The sequence below is a fragment of the Euprymna scolopes genome, chromosome 19 (assembly GCF_053919585.1).
Source record: "Euprymna scolopes isolate OS-2025 chromosome 19, ASM5391958v1, whole genome shotgun sequence".
Lineage (NCBI taxonomy): Eukaryota > Metazoa > Mollusca > Cephalopoda > Sepiida > Sepiolidae > Euprymna > Euprymna scolopes.
In genome coordinates, this window is record NC_136500.1 from 52,545,537 (window position 1) to 52,566,975 (window position 21,439).

Here is a 21,439-nt window from a genome sequence, read left to right on the forward strand (position 1 = left end):
GGTTTTAAAAGCTGTCAAGGCAGGAAAGGATGCTCCGAGCAACTGCTCCACATATGTGGCAACAGTACTCCATTTTAGGGCGTATTTGGTTCTTATACAGGTAAAGGATTGCAACGAAATTGAGAGCATTGGCCGGTAGAATGACGCAACCATTTTTTGTTTATAGCGACCTAAGTATATTAATGTGAAAGTTAATGCCTATTGTCTGAAATTGGTTTATTTGCAATTTGATAAGTAATTTAAGCATGGAAAACATAATTAAGAAATATTTTAATAAGAAATGTTAGAATCATTTAAACATGTTCATTAAAATTCAATTAGGTTTAAATTCGGTCCGATTGTTTCGTTTTATGGCATATCAATCATTTTGAGGCTTTTTAATGCCGAATCCAATTATTTTTTTGACAAAGAAGGATTTTATGCTTCGAGTTGTTTAAATCTTCAAATGTTTCTGAAGCCTAAGTTTGGTTGTTTTTTTGAGAAATATATTGTTTTGTTTTTTTTTGCTGTACAGAACAACACAGAAAACAATACATCAATGCTTGATGTATTTAAGTCGGAAAGCCGATATCTTTATACAACCTGATCTGTTAACACTAGATCCAAATAGGTATCATCATAGCTGAATCAGTATTCTATTAAGAAGTTTAATGAACATTTTAATAACACGTTTAAGACAGTGTACACTATTTCATCGTAATATGTATTTTAATAAGAAAATACTGCAATGCCAAACATTAATAAGGCAGGTTTATAAGTATTTTTAGTAAGTCACTTTAATAAGAATTATTCCTTTGAGAATAAGAAAGAATAAGTTTGATAAATATTTACACAGGAAAGTTTAACGAAAGTTTTATTAAGCATATGAATAAGTCGTTGAATATGTATTTTATTAAGTGCTGTATTTAGAAAGTTAATCACAATGTTTAAACGTATTTAATAAGATGTTTTCGTACTTGAATAAATGTGTTTGATAAGATTCTATTTTTGTAAGGCAGTGTGATAAATGTTTTATAAATTAAAAGTATATGTTAATGAGGAGTTTGATAATAATAATAATAATAATAATAATAATAATAATAATAATGGTGATAACAATTATATATATATATATATATATAAATATGCATGTATAGAGAAATAAAAAGGAACAAATCAGGTTATGTGTTCATCAACGTTTCGTATTTATTTCTAGACTTCCTCGTGATAAGTCTCAAAATAAAGGCGAAACTTTGATGAACACATAACTCGGTTTGTTCCTTTTTATTTCTCTATTTCGTCGGAATACTATTTCCATTATTCTCATCATATGCACACACACACACACACACACACACACACACACACACACACACACACACACACACACATATATATATATATATATATATATATATATATATATATATACCATCGTTTTATCTGTTTGGTTACATATGTTTAGGATGTTGGACCATGTTTACGATCCAGCAGCCTCGTCAGACCTTTTCGGTAAGGTCTGACGAGGCTGTTGGATCGTAAACATGGTCCAACACCCTAAACATATGTAACCAAACAGATAAAACGGTACAAAAAAAATAATAAAACACATATTTACTCTGCAGTAGTATTGAGCACTCTCTTCAGGTTTTTACTAATTACCAGTTTCCAATATATATATATATATATATATATATATATATATATATATATATATATATATATAATTTTGTTATCATTTTGTCCAAGCTAGAGATGGGGCATTTTACCGGATACCACGCAGTCACACACTATATCATACATTCTAATCGAGAGATCTTTGAAAGTTTCTAACCATCCCTTTAATTGCAATTGCTTGAATCTCTCTTTCACTCGATTCACTGGGAATATTTGGCAGTTAGTTTTAAAATTCTTTTTCATGAGTCCAGTTGCTCTCATAATTACTGGAATGATGGAGATCTTCCTCAGATTCCAGTTTCTTTTCATGATATACACGAGATCTTGGTATTTCGTTATCTTCCCCTCTCAACTGTGTTCAATCAAGCATCATTGGAGACATTAACTTTTATAAGGTTGCTTCTTTCTCTTTCTTGGCCCGTACCACTACGTTAGGTTTAATAGTTTAGTTTTCTAGGTACGTAACTGTAGAAATTGCCAAGTCATAATGGATGTTATACGATATAAATCCAACTTCTTTCAGGCATCTGTTCCCAGAATATGTATATGTGTGTGTGCGTGTTTATAATCATATATATGTATTTTTTCTATATTTGCATGCATGTACTATGTTAAGATGCACGTCTATGTATTTAATAAATTAATGTTTTTGTATATATATATATATATATATATATATATATATATATATATATAAAAGTTTCGTGGTTCAATTTTAAATTCTAAAAAAACAACGTATAGAGACATATATTCGATTTAAGAATTTATTGTTTGACAAAGGAATATGTAGAAGGGGTTATTTTATTACCATTGCAACTTATTAGAATTGACAAATAAAATAACCTCTTTTATATATTCCTTTGTCAAATAACAAATTCTTAAATCGAATATATGTCTGTATATGTCGTTTTTTTCAGAATTAAAAATCGAACCACGAAACTTATATATTGTTCTTTTCTTAAATATTGAGCTTTTCCTTTTTGGCTAGGATCTCCTTGAAAGTATTGCTTCAAGTAATATCTATCAGGATTTTCATCTGAATTCTATCAGTGCCTTATCTCGCTTATATATATATATATATATATATATATATATATATATATATATATATATATATATATATACATACATATATATACACGAATTATACTTATTTATAAAGTTAGAAATTGTGTAATTACAAGTATTATTATTGCAATTATATCAATAATATTTCCGCAATATCATATACAGTTTATTCGTTATATTCGATTATATTATGCGGCGCTTCTACAAAATGGGAACGTAATTTTATAGTCGATAAATGAAGTTTTCACTTAAAAAACAATGGTTTCAACTGAGTTTTTGTCAATTCTAATAAGTTACAATGGTAGCTTCCAAATTATGCAGTTGAAATTATCTGAGTATTATTGAATTTTAAACAAAAGAACTTTACTCGTGTTAGCAAGTGAAAAATTGCTGTCATCTTGTTTAAATCAAGACGGAAAATTACTTCCCTTTTGAACTCTACTGTGTCTTACGATCGTTTTCATCAAGTTCTATTGTTTTTATTTTCTTTAATAAATAATTTTCTAACTTATCGATTTTCGTAATTTTTTGATATAATCATCTTAAAGATACAATTGTTTTCATGTCAAATTCAGTATTACGATTTCTGAAATTTCGTGCCAATAGTGTAGAAGCAATTATTATACAAAGGAAAGAAAAAAAAACAAATCTTGTTAAATATAATGACAATGTGAAAATCATTATTTTCCACTCTATAATAAATGACATGTATGTATTTATTTGTATATATTTAATTAATTTTTCGTCGCGTCACACAAAAGTTAGTGAATAAAACTTGCCGGACGAAACCATTTCAAGTATTTTTTTTTTTTTACATTTTCACCCCAAGCAAGGGGCAGCAACTACTGGGGCACTATGTTGGGATTTGGGCAGCAAGATGTCGGTTCACGTTACACTTGAACTTCTGCATGTCAGTACAATTAGGAAAGCAGGGACCTGGAATGGAATTCCAGAGTCTAGCGGTTCTGAGGAAGAAACTACTGGAGTAGACAGATCTTTTACATCTAGGGATCTCTACTGTGTGGGGGTGGGATTTAGCTGTCGAGTTTGTCGAGGGTGTCTACGTCGTGGGGGCACAAGTGATTGCAGTTCGTCAGAGCATTCACCATTAAAATACTTGTAGAACAGGCAGAGGGATGCAACGTTTCGTCGATGGGACAGAGGCTGAAGCTTAGATGCCAGTTCAGGGCCTATCAGATTGGCGACTCTCTTTTGAACCCTGTCTAGGAGCGAGAGACTAGTAGCAGATGCACCAGCCCAAATGTGACAGCAATACTCCATACATGAGCGAATGGTGGCCTTATAGAGGTATAGGATACTTTCAGGTATTGAGGAGAAGGAATAAAGCAGCTAGTAACTCTCACCCCTTCCCACTTTTTGAAAGGAATCTGGAAATGCATTCTTGTATTTCCAAAATGAAACGTTTCTGTTTTAGTTTCTTTTGATACGTTTCTTACAGAACTGTTAGGTTGACAAGATAGTTCTTGCGGGATTTGTAATTTTGATTTCAAATGATGTATTTTCAAATAAGTTTTCGTTATATTACCTTTACTTTATATATCATTTTAAAGAGCGTTTTTCCTTCTATCTAATCGTTTAAATTACAATCGTTTTAAAACAATTATGTATTTTTTTCAGAACGGTGGAAAAAAGCAAATCGCACAATTTTCTTATTTAAATTAGATTCAAGTAAGGCCGAGAAGCTACTGAAACAGCTCGCGACATCAACGAAGCGTTTGGCGCAGGAACTACTACTGAATGCACATCATAATGGTAGTTTAAGGAATTTCGTGGCGGCTATGAGAGTCTTGAAGATGATGAGCGTAGTGATCGACCACCGGATGTTGACAACGATCATTTAAGAGTCTTAGTTGAGGCCACTCCACGCACAGCTGTTCGAGAACGTGCTTATAGATTGGACGTAACGTATAGGACGATTTCCAACTAATTTAGAGAGATTGGAAAAAAAACCTTGATAAATAGGTACCTCACGAATTGAACGACCCCCTCCAAATAAACGCCGTTTATGAAGTGTCGTCTTCCTCTTTTTTACGCAATAAGAACGGCTCGTTTCTCGACCGGGTTGTGATTTGTGATGAAAAGTGGGTTATTTACGACAACTGGCGACGCTCAGTTCAGTGGTTAGACGCCGACGAAGCTCCACGACACTTTTCGAAGCCAATTGCACCAAACTGTTTGGTTGTCTGCGATTAGTCTCATCCATTACAGTTTTTTGGAATACAGGTGGAACCATTACAATGCTGTCAACAAATGGATGAAATGAACCAGAAACCCCAACAACAACACTCAAAATTAGCCAACAGGAAAGGCTCAATTCTCCTCCAGGACAATGCCCGACCGCATGTTGTTAACCCAACCCCGTAGAAGTTGAACAAATTTGGTTACGAAACTCTACCCTATCCGCCATACTCTCCAGACCTCTCACTTACCGACTAACACCTTTTCAAGCATCTCGACAATTTTCTGCGTGAGAAATGCTTCAAAATCTAAGCGATATAAAATAAAACAATCTTTCAGCAACTTCATCTCCATCAGAACGCAAGATTTTTACGTCAGTGACATAAATACACTTGTTTTACATTGGCATAAGTGTGTTGATTCTGGCGATATATCTTTGTATAGGCCGAGATATGTTTGTCTGAATTTAAAAGTTAAAAACCGCAAGAACTTTCTTGTCAAAGTTGCTCCCTCTAGAGAGTATCCTATATATATATATATATATATATATATATATATATATATATATATATATATATATATATATATATATAAGGCTACAGTTCGCTTATGCGTGCATCTAGGCTCGTTCATCTTTCACTAATCTCTTAGACATGGTCCCGAAAAGAGTCTCAAGCCTAATAGATCTTGCACTGTCGTCCAAGCTCAAACATCTTACACATCACTGCGATGCGATGTTTCATCCTTGTATTTGTTTTAAACGTACTTTAATGGAATGGGCTCTGATGAACTCACATCACTTATACCTCCTTGACGTATATGCGAGCGACTAACCCGAAAAGCAACAGAATTCCATACCTTTACTGCATATGTCCCTCGATGCCGGAAAGCCTTCTGCTCTTATAGTTTCTTCCTTTGAACTGCTAGACTTTGTAATTCCCTTGCTGTTTCTTGCTTCCCTGACTGTACTAACCTACAGAAGTTAAAGTGTGTGTGTGGCGTGTGCACAGACATCTTACTGCTCAACTTCCCACAGTACCCTGTCAGACATGGCCCCAAATGGTAGCCGCTTACATTCCCAGTAGCAATTTGCCTTGTTTGGAGTGGAAAAGTGTAAAATAAATTAAAAATAAATGTTTAACGAATCTTTGAAACAAGTGGAATTTAGTCACTAGACGCCTACACTAATACGAAAAAGGAATGTCTGTCTGCCTGTCTGTTTGTTTGCCTGTCTGTCGGCGAACTACTTTTACCATATTCGATCTAAGAAAGTGAAGTTTGAGAGGAACGATAATTTACCGATGCAGATTGTCTGAAATGTTATACTGAAATGTCCAGCTATCCAATATCTGGAAATGTCTTCGCAACCATCGAAATTTTACTCTTCGATAGGTTGCCAAACTTGCAGAAAAACACTCAACTAGCTACAACCACTATCAACTGCCTAGATCTAAATGCAAATTCAATGAACAGAGCATCTTTCCTAGAACTTCCTGCCTGTGGAAATATGTTTCACTGGCCTTCTTTCCAGCTGACTACAATATGGTCGTCTTCAAGTCCAATGTAAACAAGTTCGTGCCGAGCTGCCTCCTAGATAATCCATTTCAACCCCATTTTCCCCACTAACTATTTATACGCTCTTGTCTCAGAGACTACTATACATTCAATAACTTATCTGCGAGTTGTTTTCCGGCCTTAATAAGGTGTGACTTCTATTTTAAAACAGAAACGGTTATCCTCACATTAAGGGTACCCGATCAACTCAGAAAAATATTTATAAATGACTAAAAAATATCCTCGTTTGATTAGAATGCGGTATTCTCTTAACGCCACAAGTAACATTCGGCGGTTGTCCCGTTCGAAAAATCTTACAAGAAAGAATGACATGTATTCTTCGAATAATATGACGGAAATAACACGTGGGCTCTAGGAAATCTCAAATAATGAGGCATTTTCTGTTGTTCCTGTTTTACCAGAGTCCTGATGAGGGAAGATATAGACATTAGATCGGTTTTTAATGCAAGGAAAATTCAATTACTCAGGGAGGTGCAATCTGGATTTCTTACACATAATTTCGGTTAGAATCGTAATTATTAGTGTGTATATATATATATATATATATATATATATATATATATATATATATATATATATATATATATATATATATATATATATACGATCAAAACTTGTTTTTTTAAAACGAATTAAAATCTATTAAAATCTATTAAAATACTTGAGCAACTCTTTTTTCCAGAAAGATAAAAGGCCTGAATTTTATCATATAAAAGGCAAATAATATAAACCTTTTTCTACTATTTTTAATAGAATTTTAAATTTTCAAGTAAAAAAATAACCATTCACCGTCATTTGATAACACATTTGACTATTTTTTCGAAATATTTTTTGAATCAATTTGTTTTTTTTTGTTTTTTTTATTTAAATAAGATTTAGAATTATATATATATATATATATATATATATATATATACGATCAAAAAGTTGTTTTTTAAAACGAATTAAAATATATTAAAATCTATTAAAATATAAGAATATGCAAAAACAGTATAGCATAAGTACCTATATTTCAAATAATTGCATCTTTTATCTCACTCTATAAATTTCGTGTGGCAAAATTAAAAAATACAAAGTTTAATGTTAGTTTGGAAGAAACTACCTTTATCAAGTTATTAAACTACCTGTATCAAAGCCTTTATAGGATTAAATAAGTTTATGTAGTCCTGTAAATTTCCATGTACTTTTAACGTTTGTTTTGACGATTAAATGAAGAATCAACTTCATAGGGGTTTATTCTTTCTATGTAAGCGATACATATATATATACATCACATACAGTAATGTTTCGTTGTATCACAACTTATCAGTGCAGCTAGCCATACACCTTTCCCCAGCCGAGGATCGAACCTATATATATATATATATATATATATATATATATATATATATATATATATATATATATATATATATATATATATATATATATATAAATGTATTGCTTATATAACCTCCGAAGTTAAGCAGCGATAAGGCTAGCCAGTATCAGATCGGTAATCATTTTGGAAGTGCTAGGCACCGTATATGTTAGAGACAATTATTGCATCTAGTATTGCGCTTTTAATATAGATCCACAGAATATTGTGATAAATGTTTCAGTGTGAACAGGTATGGTATAATAAATTTTGGGATTTATCTATTTTATTTTATTTTCATCATATTTTGCTTTGGTTTTGATACCCCCAAATTCGAAGCTATCTCTTTACAATCCTTCCTTTTCATAACCTATCATGCTTTAATAAATCAGAGTCCATTTTCTTTAGGCTGTTTTTGAAACCAGTCAACGACGGGTACTTTTGCTAATATATATATATATATATATATATATATATATATATATATGCAGAATAATGAAATACAAGAAATCTACTGGTGTGCAAATCCAGTGATTATCAATCTTACAAAATATTATTGGATGTAATATTTTATATAAGACTATCCCAGCTAAATAAAATTGCTCAATATCCTAGATGGAGCAAATAAATAATAATTTAAGAATTTAAGTTTTGTGATTTGAAAAAGTTAAATTTCAAATATAGAAATTTTATTGCATGCAAGACAAAGAATAAAGTATAGCAAAATATATTTTCTTAACCTATAATATTTGCTTATATTTTTCCTCCGTGGAAATGTATAAACATCGAACACTCATGGGTTAAGGAAATATATTTTACTATACTGTATTCTTTGTCTTGCATACAATAAAGTTTGTATATTTGAAATTTAACTTTTTCAAATCACAAATTTTAAATCCCTAAGTTATAATATATATATATATATATATATATATATATAATCCTATAAATTTGTTCTTGTTTCAGTATTGATATTAAGCACCCTTTTATCTATTTATTTAAAAGAAATTACAACTTCCTTATATATGGATCGTGCAATTGCATTCATCTGCAAAAGATCTAGCTAATTTGCATATGTTTTAAAACATTCATTTTAATAAATTCCCTATTAGTTTTTTTCACATTTCTTATGGGATTTTCATATTTAGTTAACTATTACGTGTAATTATACTAATGCTAATATTCTACATGATTTATACTTGAGTAATATTTGCATAAAGAGGTTATAGTAAGAACAAACTTCCTATATATATTTATGTATGCGTATATATATATATTTGTTGAAAACATTTTACTTACCAAACTAATCTGTTAGTTTGTTGTTATATATATGTATATATATATATATATATATATATATATATATATATATATATATATATATATATCGTGCGCCAGGATATATTGTAAAAAAGTGCAGTTCTTAATCGAAAGAATTTGAGAACTATAAAGTACATAATTTATTTTAAACATTTTACACACACACACACACACATATATATATATATAAATATATATATATATGTATATATATATATATATATCTACACACACAAACGTATGCGTATATTTATTAGTGTGTATTTTTTCAAATATAACATGGGAAATGAAAAAGGAATACCCGACTATATTATACAACTTTAATAAAAATTGTAAGTTTGTTATCCACTTAAGTTAATATAAATGAAAATATTATCTATAATAAAACAAAACTGTATCTAAAATCTTAGGATGTGTTCAGAAACAAACTTTATATATTTAAATAAAAAAATAACAAAAACTTTTATATATATATATATATATATATATATATATAATTATAGTAAATAATAGTAAGTAAATCGATATATATATATATATATATATATATATATTTTGTCATAGGAAATAGAACTCATTTATTCACATTTTTCATTTGATATACACTTATATATATATATATATATATATATATATATATATATATATATATATACTAGTATGGGTGCCTGGCGTTGCCCTCGTGTTTGGAGGTGTATGCTGAGTAACCCCCCCCAAACAAAAAACAGTCTATTTTTTAAACTTTGACCCCTATTATGACCCCTTAACATTTACTGTTTTGGGCTTAAATCAAGTGCAATGAAATGAGATGACTGCTTTTGTTTAAGTATTTATTACTTGATTATTTATATAATAATGAATAATAAGTATTATTTTCCGTGGAATAAGTACATATACACCTATGTGTAAAATTAAAACTAACTTGAGTTCTATTATGATAAAAATACACTTATGTTCTTATATGAGTAAAATTAACTTGTGTTGTGTTATGATTAAAATTAACCTGCGTTCTATTATGATTAAAGTTAACTTGAGTTCTGTTATAATTAAAATTAACTTGTGTTCTGTTATGATTAAAATTAACTTGTGTTCTATTATGATTAAAATTAACTTGTGTTCTATTATGATTAAAATTAACTTGTGTTCTGTTATGATTAAAATAAACTTGTGTTCTGTTATGATTAAAATTAATTGTTCTATTATGATTAAAATTAACTTGTGTTCTGTTATGATCAAAATTAGTTGTTCTATTATGATTGAAATTAACTTATGTCCTATTATGATTAAACTTAACTTGCGTTCTGTTATGATTACAATTAACTTGTGTTCTATTATGATTAAAAATACCTTCTGTTCTATTATAATTAAAATTAACTTGTGTTCTATTATGATTTATATTAACTTGTGTTGTGTTATGATTAAAATTAACTTGTGTTTTCTTATATTAACATTAACTTGTGTTCTATTATGATTAAAATTAATTGTTCTATTATGATTAAAATTAACTTGTGTTCTATTATGATTAAAATTAACTTGTGTTCTATTATGATTAAAATAAACTTGAGTTCTATTATGATTAAAATTAACTTGTGTTGTGTTAGGATTAAAATTAATTTGTGTTGTGTTATGATTAAAATTAACTCGTGTTCTATTATGATTAAAATCAACTTGTGTTGTGTTATGATTAAAATTAACTTGTGTTCTGTTATGATTAAAATTAATTTATGTTCTGTTATGATTAAAATTAACTTGTGTTCTGTTAATATTAAAATTAATTTGTGTTCTGTTATGATTAAAATTTACTTGTGTTCTGTTATGATTAAAAATACCTTGTGTGGTGTTATGATTAAAATTAACTTGTGTTCTGTTATGATTAATATTAATTTGTGTTCTGTTATGATTAAAATAAACTTGTATCCTGTTATGATTAAAATTAATTTGTGTTCTGTTATGATTAAATTAACTTGTGTTGTTTTATGATTAAAATTATTTTGTGCTGTATTATGATTAAAGTTAATTTGTGCTCTATTATGATTAAACTTAACTTGTGTTCTGTTATGATTAAAATTAAGTTGTGTTGTGTTATAATTAAAATTAAGTTGTATTCTGTTATGATTAAAATTTACTTGAGTTCTATTATGATTAAAAGTAACTTGTGTTCTGTTATGATTAAAATTAACTTGTGCTCTATTATAATTAAAATTAACTTGTATTCTGTTATAATTAAAATAAGATAGCTTGTAGAAACCTCCACGTTTTTTAATTATGTTTGAGTTTACAATAAGTTATGATTTAAAAAGTCTTCGTCGATGTTTATCCCAAATGGATTGAACGCGTTTATCTTGTGTAAAATTGAAAAAAATTACCATGCTGCAATGAATGATAAAATAATGCATTTATTTTTCTTGTGGTGTTGGATTACAAATTCCATGATGGTTAAAAATATTGAAACAATGAATTTAACATTTCAGTTTATTAGAAAACTAAAACTTATGTCCCTATTATTTCTATAAGTGAATATATTGACACCTATAATCTCTATGAATATCTGTTCTGTAATCGATGTCTGAAAGGCCGATTTTTATATCGATTTTAAGTTATTGTATGTAGAGAGACAGAATTGATGAATTGATCAACTGAAATATTTAACTAGAAAGACAAGTATGCTCATATGCTTATACGTTTGTACGTACCAAATTCATGCCTTAACATACTAACCAATAATTATGAATTTTTAAACACAGCTTCTTAGCAGAGGTGTGAGAAGGTGGGCTATATATAGTTACATTTATTTTCATAAAAGAAAAGTAAAAGGGGGCTTTTAGCCCTGTCATTTTGAAAATTTAACAAATACGCAAAATAAATAGTTTTATAAGTAGTCCACATGTGCGTATTTTATAGAGATATTAAGGAAGCTCGGTATAAGTTGTCACTTTCATTTAAAAATTACAAATATATTAGATTGGCATTGAATTTGATTAATTATAGTTTTGATTTTGATCTTCGTAAGGAAAGCATAAAGGTGGTGCAAAACGATGACTATCCGAGGAATAAATTTTACATATTTACTACAGGAATTCTTAAAGTCACACACACACACACACACACACACACACACACACACACACACACACACACACACACACACACACACACACACATATATATATATATATATATATATATATATATATATATATAAATAATTATCCCGACGAGATAGAGATATAAAAAAGAAACAAAAGAACCAAACGTGGAGCAATGTTTCGCCTTTATTGTAAGACTTCATCCGGACGAAGTCTTACAATAAATATGAAACGTTGATAAACGTGTGACTTCGTTTGTTCCTTTTATCTCTCTCTCTAACTCTGTCTGTCTGTCTGTCTGTCTGTCTGTCTGTCTGTCTCTCTCTCTCTCTCTCTCTCTCTCTCTCTCTCTCTCTCTCTCTCTCTATATATATATATATATATATATATATATATATATATATATATATATATATATATATATACCCACCACATAATTTTGCCGTATTTATATTAATCGATTTAAGTAGATGATTCAAATTTGTTCAGGTAAGAATATTATATTAGTTTAGGTAGAAATATCTTTATCTTATATCAGTCTTGACACCCTTATTCCATAATTATATATATATATATATATATATATATATATATATATATATATATGCATAATACTTTATATACATATATATATATAATATATATATGTATACTTTCTCGCGCTCTCTCTCTCTCTCTCTCTCTCTATATATATATATATATATATATAAGACACTTTGTGTGCGCTTCTCTGTGTGTCTGTGTTTGTGAGCTTTTCCCTATAGACTCTGAAACGGCTGGACCGATTTTTGGAAATGTTACATGAATGTACATTATATGCCTGAAAGTGTTCTTAGATAGGTTTCGCACGCTTACGACAAGTATTGAAAATCGATAATCGAAATAGATCCAATTAAAGAAGGAACAATTTGATTTTAATCGACGATTAAAGCCTATACATCAAAGTTAAAACTGTGTACATCACAAGTGCAATTGGAAATTTTTATCACCGGACCAAAAAGACGCGGCGTATAAAATCAGCAGTAGGTTCTTTGATACGGCAGAGACGCGTTCGAGATGAATGTTTCTGTTTATAGCAAAACTGAACCTTTGTACTTGATTTTTGCATTTTATATTTGAATTCAAGCCATTATATATCAAAAATAATTAAATAAAACCAACTGTAGGTTCTTTTCAGTGCAATGTAAACTACAATGTAATGTAGACTAAGTCATTGCAGGTAGGCATGTGCAATTTCCTTTCGATCGACTTCAGAGGTTTTCGACTAGAGGAAGCAATCAATCGATCTAATTGATCGATTGCATCGATTTCAGTGACATTAGAATTATTGGAAGTGTAAAATATTAGTTGCTCCTCATTAAATCGCAGGAATCGTTAGGTTTCTCAGCCAGTAATTATATATTGCACTAGCAGGCCGCCCGGCATTGCTCGGTTGTAAAATATGCTTAAATATGATATTTTGATTAACGCATATTTCGTATTTATTATTATATTATATTGGACCCAATATATTGCAATGATTTAAAAAGTAAAAAAGAAAAAAAAATGACTCGTGCGCCACTACCGAGAATGGAAACCAAAACCTTTAGTTTATGATTTACTTTTTCCTTTGACGTTAATGCCTGGACTTTGAAGACATGTTTGTTGTAACGCTAAAAATTAAAACATGAAGCAATAGCTATTACGTTATGCATGCATATTACTAATTTCGTCGTGCGACATTAATCTGGCAAATTTCATTTTAAAAATTTTCACACTTTGCATCGATTTTCCCCGGCTAAAACCCAAATATAAAGTTTCGCATGGGTTCGAATACCCTATATATGAAGTTTCATGTCTGTAGACTAACATGAGGAAGGAGTATGGTAGGCAAAAACTTTTTAACAAAAATATATACGCATAATTAAGTATATATAGAAATAGTTTTGTGTTTACGATAAGCTTCTTACGTATATATTACACGAGTATAAATCATTTAGAATATTCGTATGAATATAATTACACCTAATATTAGGTTGGTGCAAAAATAATGGCGTTTTGTGACGTAAAGTTGAGCATCACCATACGACATTATTTTTGCACTAACCTAATAGTTTACAAAAGATGATTATCATATAAGAAAACTTAAAATCTAATAGGGAATTAATTAAAATGAATATTTAAAAGAATATGCAAAAAGCTAAATCTGTTGTAGATGAATGCAATTCCACGACCAATATATAACAAAATTGTAAATAAAGAGAAAAAGAGGTTTTTAATATAAATATCAATACCCCCCCAAATTTATAGGAATATATATATATATATATATATATATATATATATATATATATATATATGTGTGTGTGTGTGTGTGTGTGTTAGTGAGGGGACGATTTAGTATTAAATGACCGATTCCGATGCAATTAGCGATTAGGATTTTTTTTATAAATTTAAAAACATTAAACTATAGAATTGTTATTTTTTCTGATTAGTGTAAAAACGTGTGTTAAATTTCTCAAACATAAGTATACACTTATGGAGTTGGATATTATACTTTTACTGGTATTTTAAAATTAGTAAATATTTATTATTTTATTATTACTACCAGCAGTGGAAGATGTTTCTTAAACCAAAATCAATTATAAACATATAATTAAAGTAATCGTCTTATGGCATCGGCAAATAGACATTTATTTTTTTCGATTCCGATACCGATACCCCAAAAGGGAAAGATTTTCTGATTCCAAATTCCCGATTTCGATTACTCGTCCCAACCCTAATATGCATGCTGCATGTATGTATGTATGTATGTATGTATGTATGTATGTATGTATTAGTGTTGGGACGATTAATCGGAATCGGAATCGAAAATCGGAAAAATCGGAATATTTGAGGGTATCGGAATCGGAAAAATCTGTACCGATTTTCCGATGCCAAAACGATTCTTTTATCTATCTTTTTCTTTGATTTTATTTAAAGCAAAATCTTTCATTGCTGGTAATAATGATAAAATAATAAATATTTATTGATTTAATACCACGTGCGAGGCTAAAATCGATAGATCGCCCCCCCCCAAGTATATTTTTATGTTTAGGAAAATATTTGCACATTTAACATGCGTGTTTTTACGGTAATCAGAGAAACAATACAACTATATTCTTAAATATTTAGAAATTTATAAAGAATCGGAATCGGTAATTGTATCGGAATCGGGAAAAATCTTGGAATCGTCTCATCACTAGTATGTATGTATAAATGTATGTATGTATATATGCATAAATGTATGTATGTATGTATGCGAGTGTAAGTTTGTAAGTTTATATGTGCGTGTATTTACGAATTTTATTTTACACGAAATTATTTTATCACTTTACGTACGAATTCATGTACTTTACATGAAAGCATGTAGCGAGAATTCTTTAATAGAAACTGACCTTAGAATTACAGAATTTAAGTCACACATGTTTTTGCAGGAAGTTATGTCGATATAATAGGTAAGAGAAATAGACAGATATATAGAGAGAGGGGCGGGGGCTGTGCACACACTTTGCGACAAGTTAAAGGTTCGAAACAGAAAGTATCAAAAAATTACTCATAATTAATGTCAAATATTTCATTGTTATCGTTTTATTACTCATTCAAAAGCGGTGACAGAGCGCACACAATGAAGAGCAAACAAGTTTAATAAATAAAAACGAAATCTTGTAAAACAGGTGGTTATTTATTTAGAAGCATGCAAAACAAAGGTCGATTCCAATTGTATCCATTCAAACACGTGTTATCAGAGTTTCTGTGAAAATAAAAGGGTTTGTATTACTGTACACATAGATTAAAAAAAAAGTTGTCAAAAAACAAATATATAACAAATAAATGTTATCAAAAGCAAGATAAGCTACTTTTCTACCAAACTAGATAATTTTCTAGTGTTTTTATTTAATGTGACATGTTTATTCAGCTCGAAAAAACATACAGTGTTTACCGATGTATTGGAAAATTAAAAATGGCGCCCGACTCTCTCGTTGACAGGGTAAGTTTAGGGGAAAAATATACAAAATACTGTTAAAACCCACCGATTATATATCAGCCTATGTCACGGTAACATATATTGAGCCAGTTTCTAACAGTGTTTTGTATATATATATATTTTATTTTTAACTCCTTCTTTCAAACTTACCGTGTCAAAGAGAGAGTCGGGTGCCATTTTTTATTTTCCAATATATCCGTAAACACTGTATGTTTTTCGAGCTGAATAAACATATTACATTAAATAAGTGGTGACCACCGTGTAAAAAAAAAAATAAATAAAAAACACTAAAAACATATCGAGTTAGGTAGAAAAGTAACTGATCTTGCCTTTGATAACATTTATTTGTTATTTGTTTTTGATAATTTTTCGAATCTATGTGTGCAGTATAATACAAACCCCCCAAAAGTATTAACCCATGACTTCACTCAAATTACGTTCACAACAAAAGTTCTTATGATGTCTGTTAATTCGATAGTAAATATCAGAATACCTTACTTATTAATATCTTATATTAAAAAAAAATGTTCATATTCTGGCTATTCAATACTCTTTTGTTTGACATTTGTTTTAAATTCAAAATATGACAATTCGATAAAATGTGACAGATTAATAAGAAATGCTGAGTTTAAGAATAAAACTAACTTTTTGTTGAGGGTGGTGCAATGGTGCATGGCAATAAAATGTTATACGTTCTGAAAGTTAATCGCAAACCCCGGAAAAGGTGACTTCTTCGACGTAGTTTTTAAACTGTAATCGAATTTTTTTCTTGCATCTTTGCAAATGAAATTATTTACGTATTTGTTTTCACCATCAAATATCATAAGGTCTGATATTCCGTAAAATAGACCAAGCATAAAATAAATACAATACACTTCTTCGAAGTAAACAAGAATATCGTTTGTTTTCTTTTAATGCTTGTAAGAATGTTTTTTTTTTGAGGGGGGGGAGGGAGGGGGGGGTCATTATCCGACTTTTGTTATTATCTTTTTTCAGCAATTATTTCCATCAATCGTATAGTTATTCTTTATTACATTATCGTTATACCTGTTCACAATCTAAGAGAAAACAATTAAAAAAAAAAATTATTGGGAAAAGTCTGCATCTGCAATTTCAAACAATTCTTTTCGACAGAATGGCTTTTGCATTCAATGAATCATATAGAGCTATTTATTTACAACCGAGAAAGAAACCTTAGCCATTAACCAAATTACAACTTGTGTTCAATTTATTGTTTACAATGAATCGTTTAGTGAAAGGACCATGGTTAGAGTTGATATGCAGTAAAAATTGAAAACAAACCAAACTGAACACACACACACACACACACACACACACACACACACACACACACACACACACACACACACACACACACACACACACACACACACACACACGCGCGCACGCACGCACGTATGCGCGCGCGCGTGTATCATTCATTTTTGCATTTGACTTCTTTGCTTGTATAATATATGCATTTTTTTATTCTATGAATGAATGAATTATAAAATGAAAAAGGTATATTTTATGAATGGATTAGTTGTAGTAATAGTAGTAGTAGTAGTAGTATTATATGCCACAGTTTGTTATGTAATGTGTGTGTATGTTTTTTATTGTATTTATTTTGTTTTTGTTGTTTGGGTACGAATGTTGGTGGCATTTTCTTTTACTGACCTTAATACTGGCAGGAGCGGTAGAAGGCAAACAGCTAGTAGGAACATCTTCCATGCTGAGAATAAGGTGTCAGTTCTGTTTGGCCAAGCCTGGACTCCAAAACGGCTTTACAGTCCAAAACGCGGCGCTAACTAGAGCCCTATCCCCCACCCCGACATCCATCATATCCAAAACCACCCAACAATCCACTAATGCAGCACTAGCAACACCACCGGCCTTATTATCAATCTCTCTATATATTTCTCTCTCTTTTTTTTTTACTCTCATTTTCTCTTTTATCTCTCTCACTCCGTCTCCCCCTCTTCTCATTTTCTCTGTCTCTGTTTCTATGATTGACTTCTTGATTTTCGTAGGCCTCTCGTCTTCCTGCTTTCTCCTCCCACCATAACAGACCTTATCTGTTTTTTTTTTGTTTTTTTTTTGTTCCTGTTTATTATCTCGTTTTATTTTTTATTTTTATTTTTTTTAAAATCCCTTCGTTGCTGCTGCTGCTGACCCAGCGCTGCGTCGGCGGGGGCGGAAGGCGTTACTGGGGGTACTGGGTGTGGTCAACTACAAATCAAAAGATTCCACAAGTCGCGGATCGCTTGGAAATAAAAAAGAAAAAATAAAAAGAAAAAAAAAAATGAATAGCAACATCGGATCTTTCACAGATAAAATCCCGATCCTGTCAACCAATCAACGCACTATATCTTAAGTATAAAGCAACTTATTATTATTATTATTATTATTATTATTATTATTATTATTATTATTATTATTATTATTATTGTGTTCGTTAACTTCAGAGTGTTATAATGCTTTACATTAGTTACTTTTTCACTCTAGAGCGGGTATTATTATTATTATTATTATTATTATTATTATTATTATTATTATTATTCAATCAAACACTGTAGGTTTTGAATATATGGTTAAGTAGCAGTCTTAGTCATTTCAAAATGCTTTAAAGCTTTCTCGCCCACTTATTTTTCGACCAAATTTCAAACTATTATTAGAGTTTATAGATCACCTTCTCAGCTATATTGTGAAAAAAAAAAAAACATTTTCAATTTTCGCTCAGTAAAACAATAGTATGAATTTACTGGTGTGCAAAATCATAAGAAAACGTAAGGAGGTGAGCGACGTTTTTTTATGACTGGCTTCCATAGCAACCACGTCGCTTTAGCGAGTAGTGTTGCTACTTATTCACTGCTGTCGCGAAAAGAGAAGTAAGAGAGAATGAAAGCATGAAAGAGAGATAACTGGGGGATTTTATTGAAAGCAGACGAGTGCCGTACATTGTTATTGCATATGTGTATGCTATAATTAGCGGGGGGGGGGCAAAAAAATAAGACCGAAATAAACAAAGAACAAATGAATTTACTGGAAGCCTGGAAAATGCGAGCATGAAAAGTAATATGGTTAAGCTTAAAAATAAAAAAAGTAAAAAGATAATTGTTAAAACTGGAAAAGAAAAGAACAAGATATTCTAGTAAAAATATAATAAATTTATAATTTAAAATATTGCAGCATTAAGATTTTTAAAAATTCAATTCATAACATTATATAATCAATTCTTGATGCTGCAATATTTTAAGTTATAAATTTATTATATTTTTCAAATAGAATATCTTGTCATTTTCTTTTCCAGTTTTAACAACTAGCCCTTTACTATTCCATGTTTAAGCTTAAACATATTACTTTTCATGCTCGAATTTATTTATTATTATTATTATTATTATTATTATTATTATTATTGCCTCACAAGGACTATTCACACGGATCATCAAGGGTCTCTCCTTACAGACAACGGGTGGTGTTTCCTCTCCCTATATTTCCAGTATTCTCCACCTCTTTCGATAACATTCGCAAATGAATTGGCATTATCGCAAGGGCAATTTACCATTGATTTCTCGATGACAGCGGCTATGAATCTCCACTGGAATTTGAGTGGCAATAAGCCTATTCAAGGACCCAGTTCTCTTTGCATTTGTCCAGCGGAGGTCTAGTCAACGCATTCTACTCGGCCTTTCCATCTTCCTTGACCCTTCTCGACTTTTTAGGGGGATGGGGTGATGGCGCAATGGGAGGGAGGGGATAGAGAACTCATAGATATGCAGTTTGTCTGGCCCGCGCATGCGGCTCATGTGTATTAGTCTCCGCATTCAAGGAGGTTTCTTAATATTTCAGTTGTTTTCATTATTATTATTATTATTATTATTATTATTATTTTTTTTTTTAAATTATTTATTTATTTATTATAAATGTTGTTGACACAAGGAGTTCTCAAACAAACTATCATCAGAGAATACTCATTGACAACAGCCAATGGTTTTGCCTGGAGTCTGAGTGATAACAAGTCTCTCTAAATTGCCAGTACTCTCTACTTCTTTCGATAACCTTTGCAAATGATTTTGCGTTATCGCAACACCCGCATGCCATTGACTTCTCGCTGGAAACAATCAGTGGTATTGGCAGGAATTGGGGTTGCAACAAGCCTTCCCGATGTTCCAGTCCTCTCTGCATACATCAATGGAAGTCTGGTTAGTGTTTTCTCTCTTCGGCCTTTTCATCCTCTTTGAATCTTCACGATTATTAGGTTTGGCGTCATTGAATCTCGACACCCTATTTTTTTAGCGGGGGCGTAGTTAATTTACAATTTGGGGGGGTCAGTTTTCTTTGTTTTATGTGGCGCCTATCTCTCGTTTTGTTTTAATTTTGTTACAGTTTCCATATAGCCGGTCAGCGCTTGCAGTTCATGTGGGTTAGTTTCCGCAGTCGGGGTTTTTCCTAAGGATTTCTATTCATTTCAGCATTGCTTTCTGTTGTATATCCTCATTTTTCTCCTTGATTTCGATTTCTCTTAGCCTTTTTTACCAACTTCTTTGGCGTTGTCATTAGTGTTGCTACAATCATTTGTATTAGATTGATTTTCTTCGTGTTTCCTTATGATTTTGCTCACTAGGAGTTTTAACACAGGCCATCATCAAAGATTTCTCTCTGTCAACAACCTGTGGTGTTCCCTAGAGTCTATGTGACAACATGTCGCTTCAGATTTTCAGGGCTCTCCATCTCTTTTGATAACCTTTGCAAATGAATACGCGTTATTGCAACAGCGGTTTACTATTGGTTTCACTAGAATTTAGGTGGCAATAAATCTTCTCAAGGTCCAAGTCCTATTTGCACTCATATCCAGTGAAGGGCTTTTTAGTGCTTTCTCGCATCGGGGTTTTGTCATCTTTGATCCTTTACGGCTATTTTGTAAGGTACGAGTTTAAACCGACACCAATCTTTTTCCATTATTATTATTATTATTATTATTATTATTATTATTATTATTATTATTATTATTATAAATTTACCGACTAAGACTTTCCACACAAGTCATTATCAGTGTTTGTTGACTGGCAATAACAAGGCTGTTCTTTGAAGACTATATGACAAACCTCTTCAAATTTCTAGCGCTCCACTACTTTCGATCACCACTGTAGACCATCGTCATCTCTTGAAATG

The 21,439-nt window shown here is 30.6% G+C and overlaps 1 protein-coding gene across 1 annotated transcript in view; it reads right to left on the reverse strand.

Annotated features, from left to right (window-relative positions):
- Positions 1-18,180, reverse strand: part of LOC145303585 (protein Wnt-10a-like) — a 197,716-nt gene extending 179,536 nt beyond the window's left edge. The window contains exon 1 of the mRNA XM_080145129.1: positions 17,945-18,180. Within this exon, the coding sequence (XP_080001255.1) occupies positions 17,945-17,991 (47 nt within the window). The 5' untranslated portion in view covers positions 17,992-18,180. The remainder of the gene's footprint in view (positions 1-17,944) is intronic.
- Between the last annotated feature and the right edge of the window lie 3,259 nt (positions 18,181-21,439).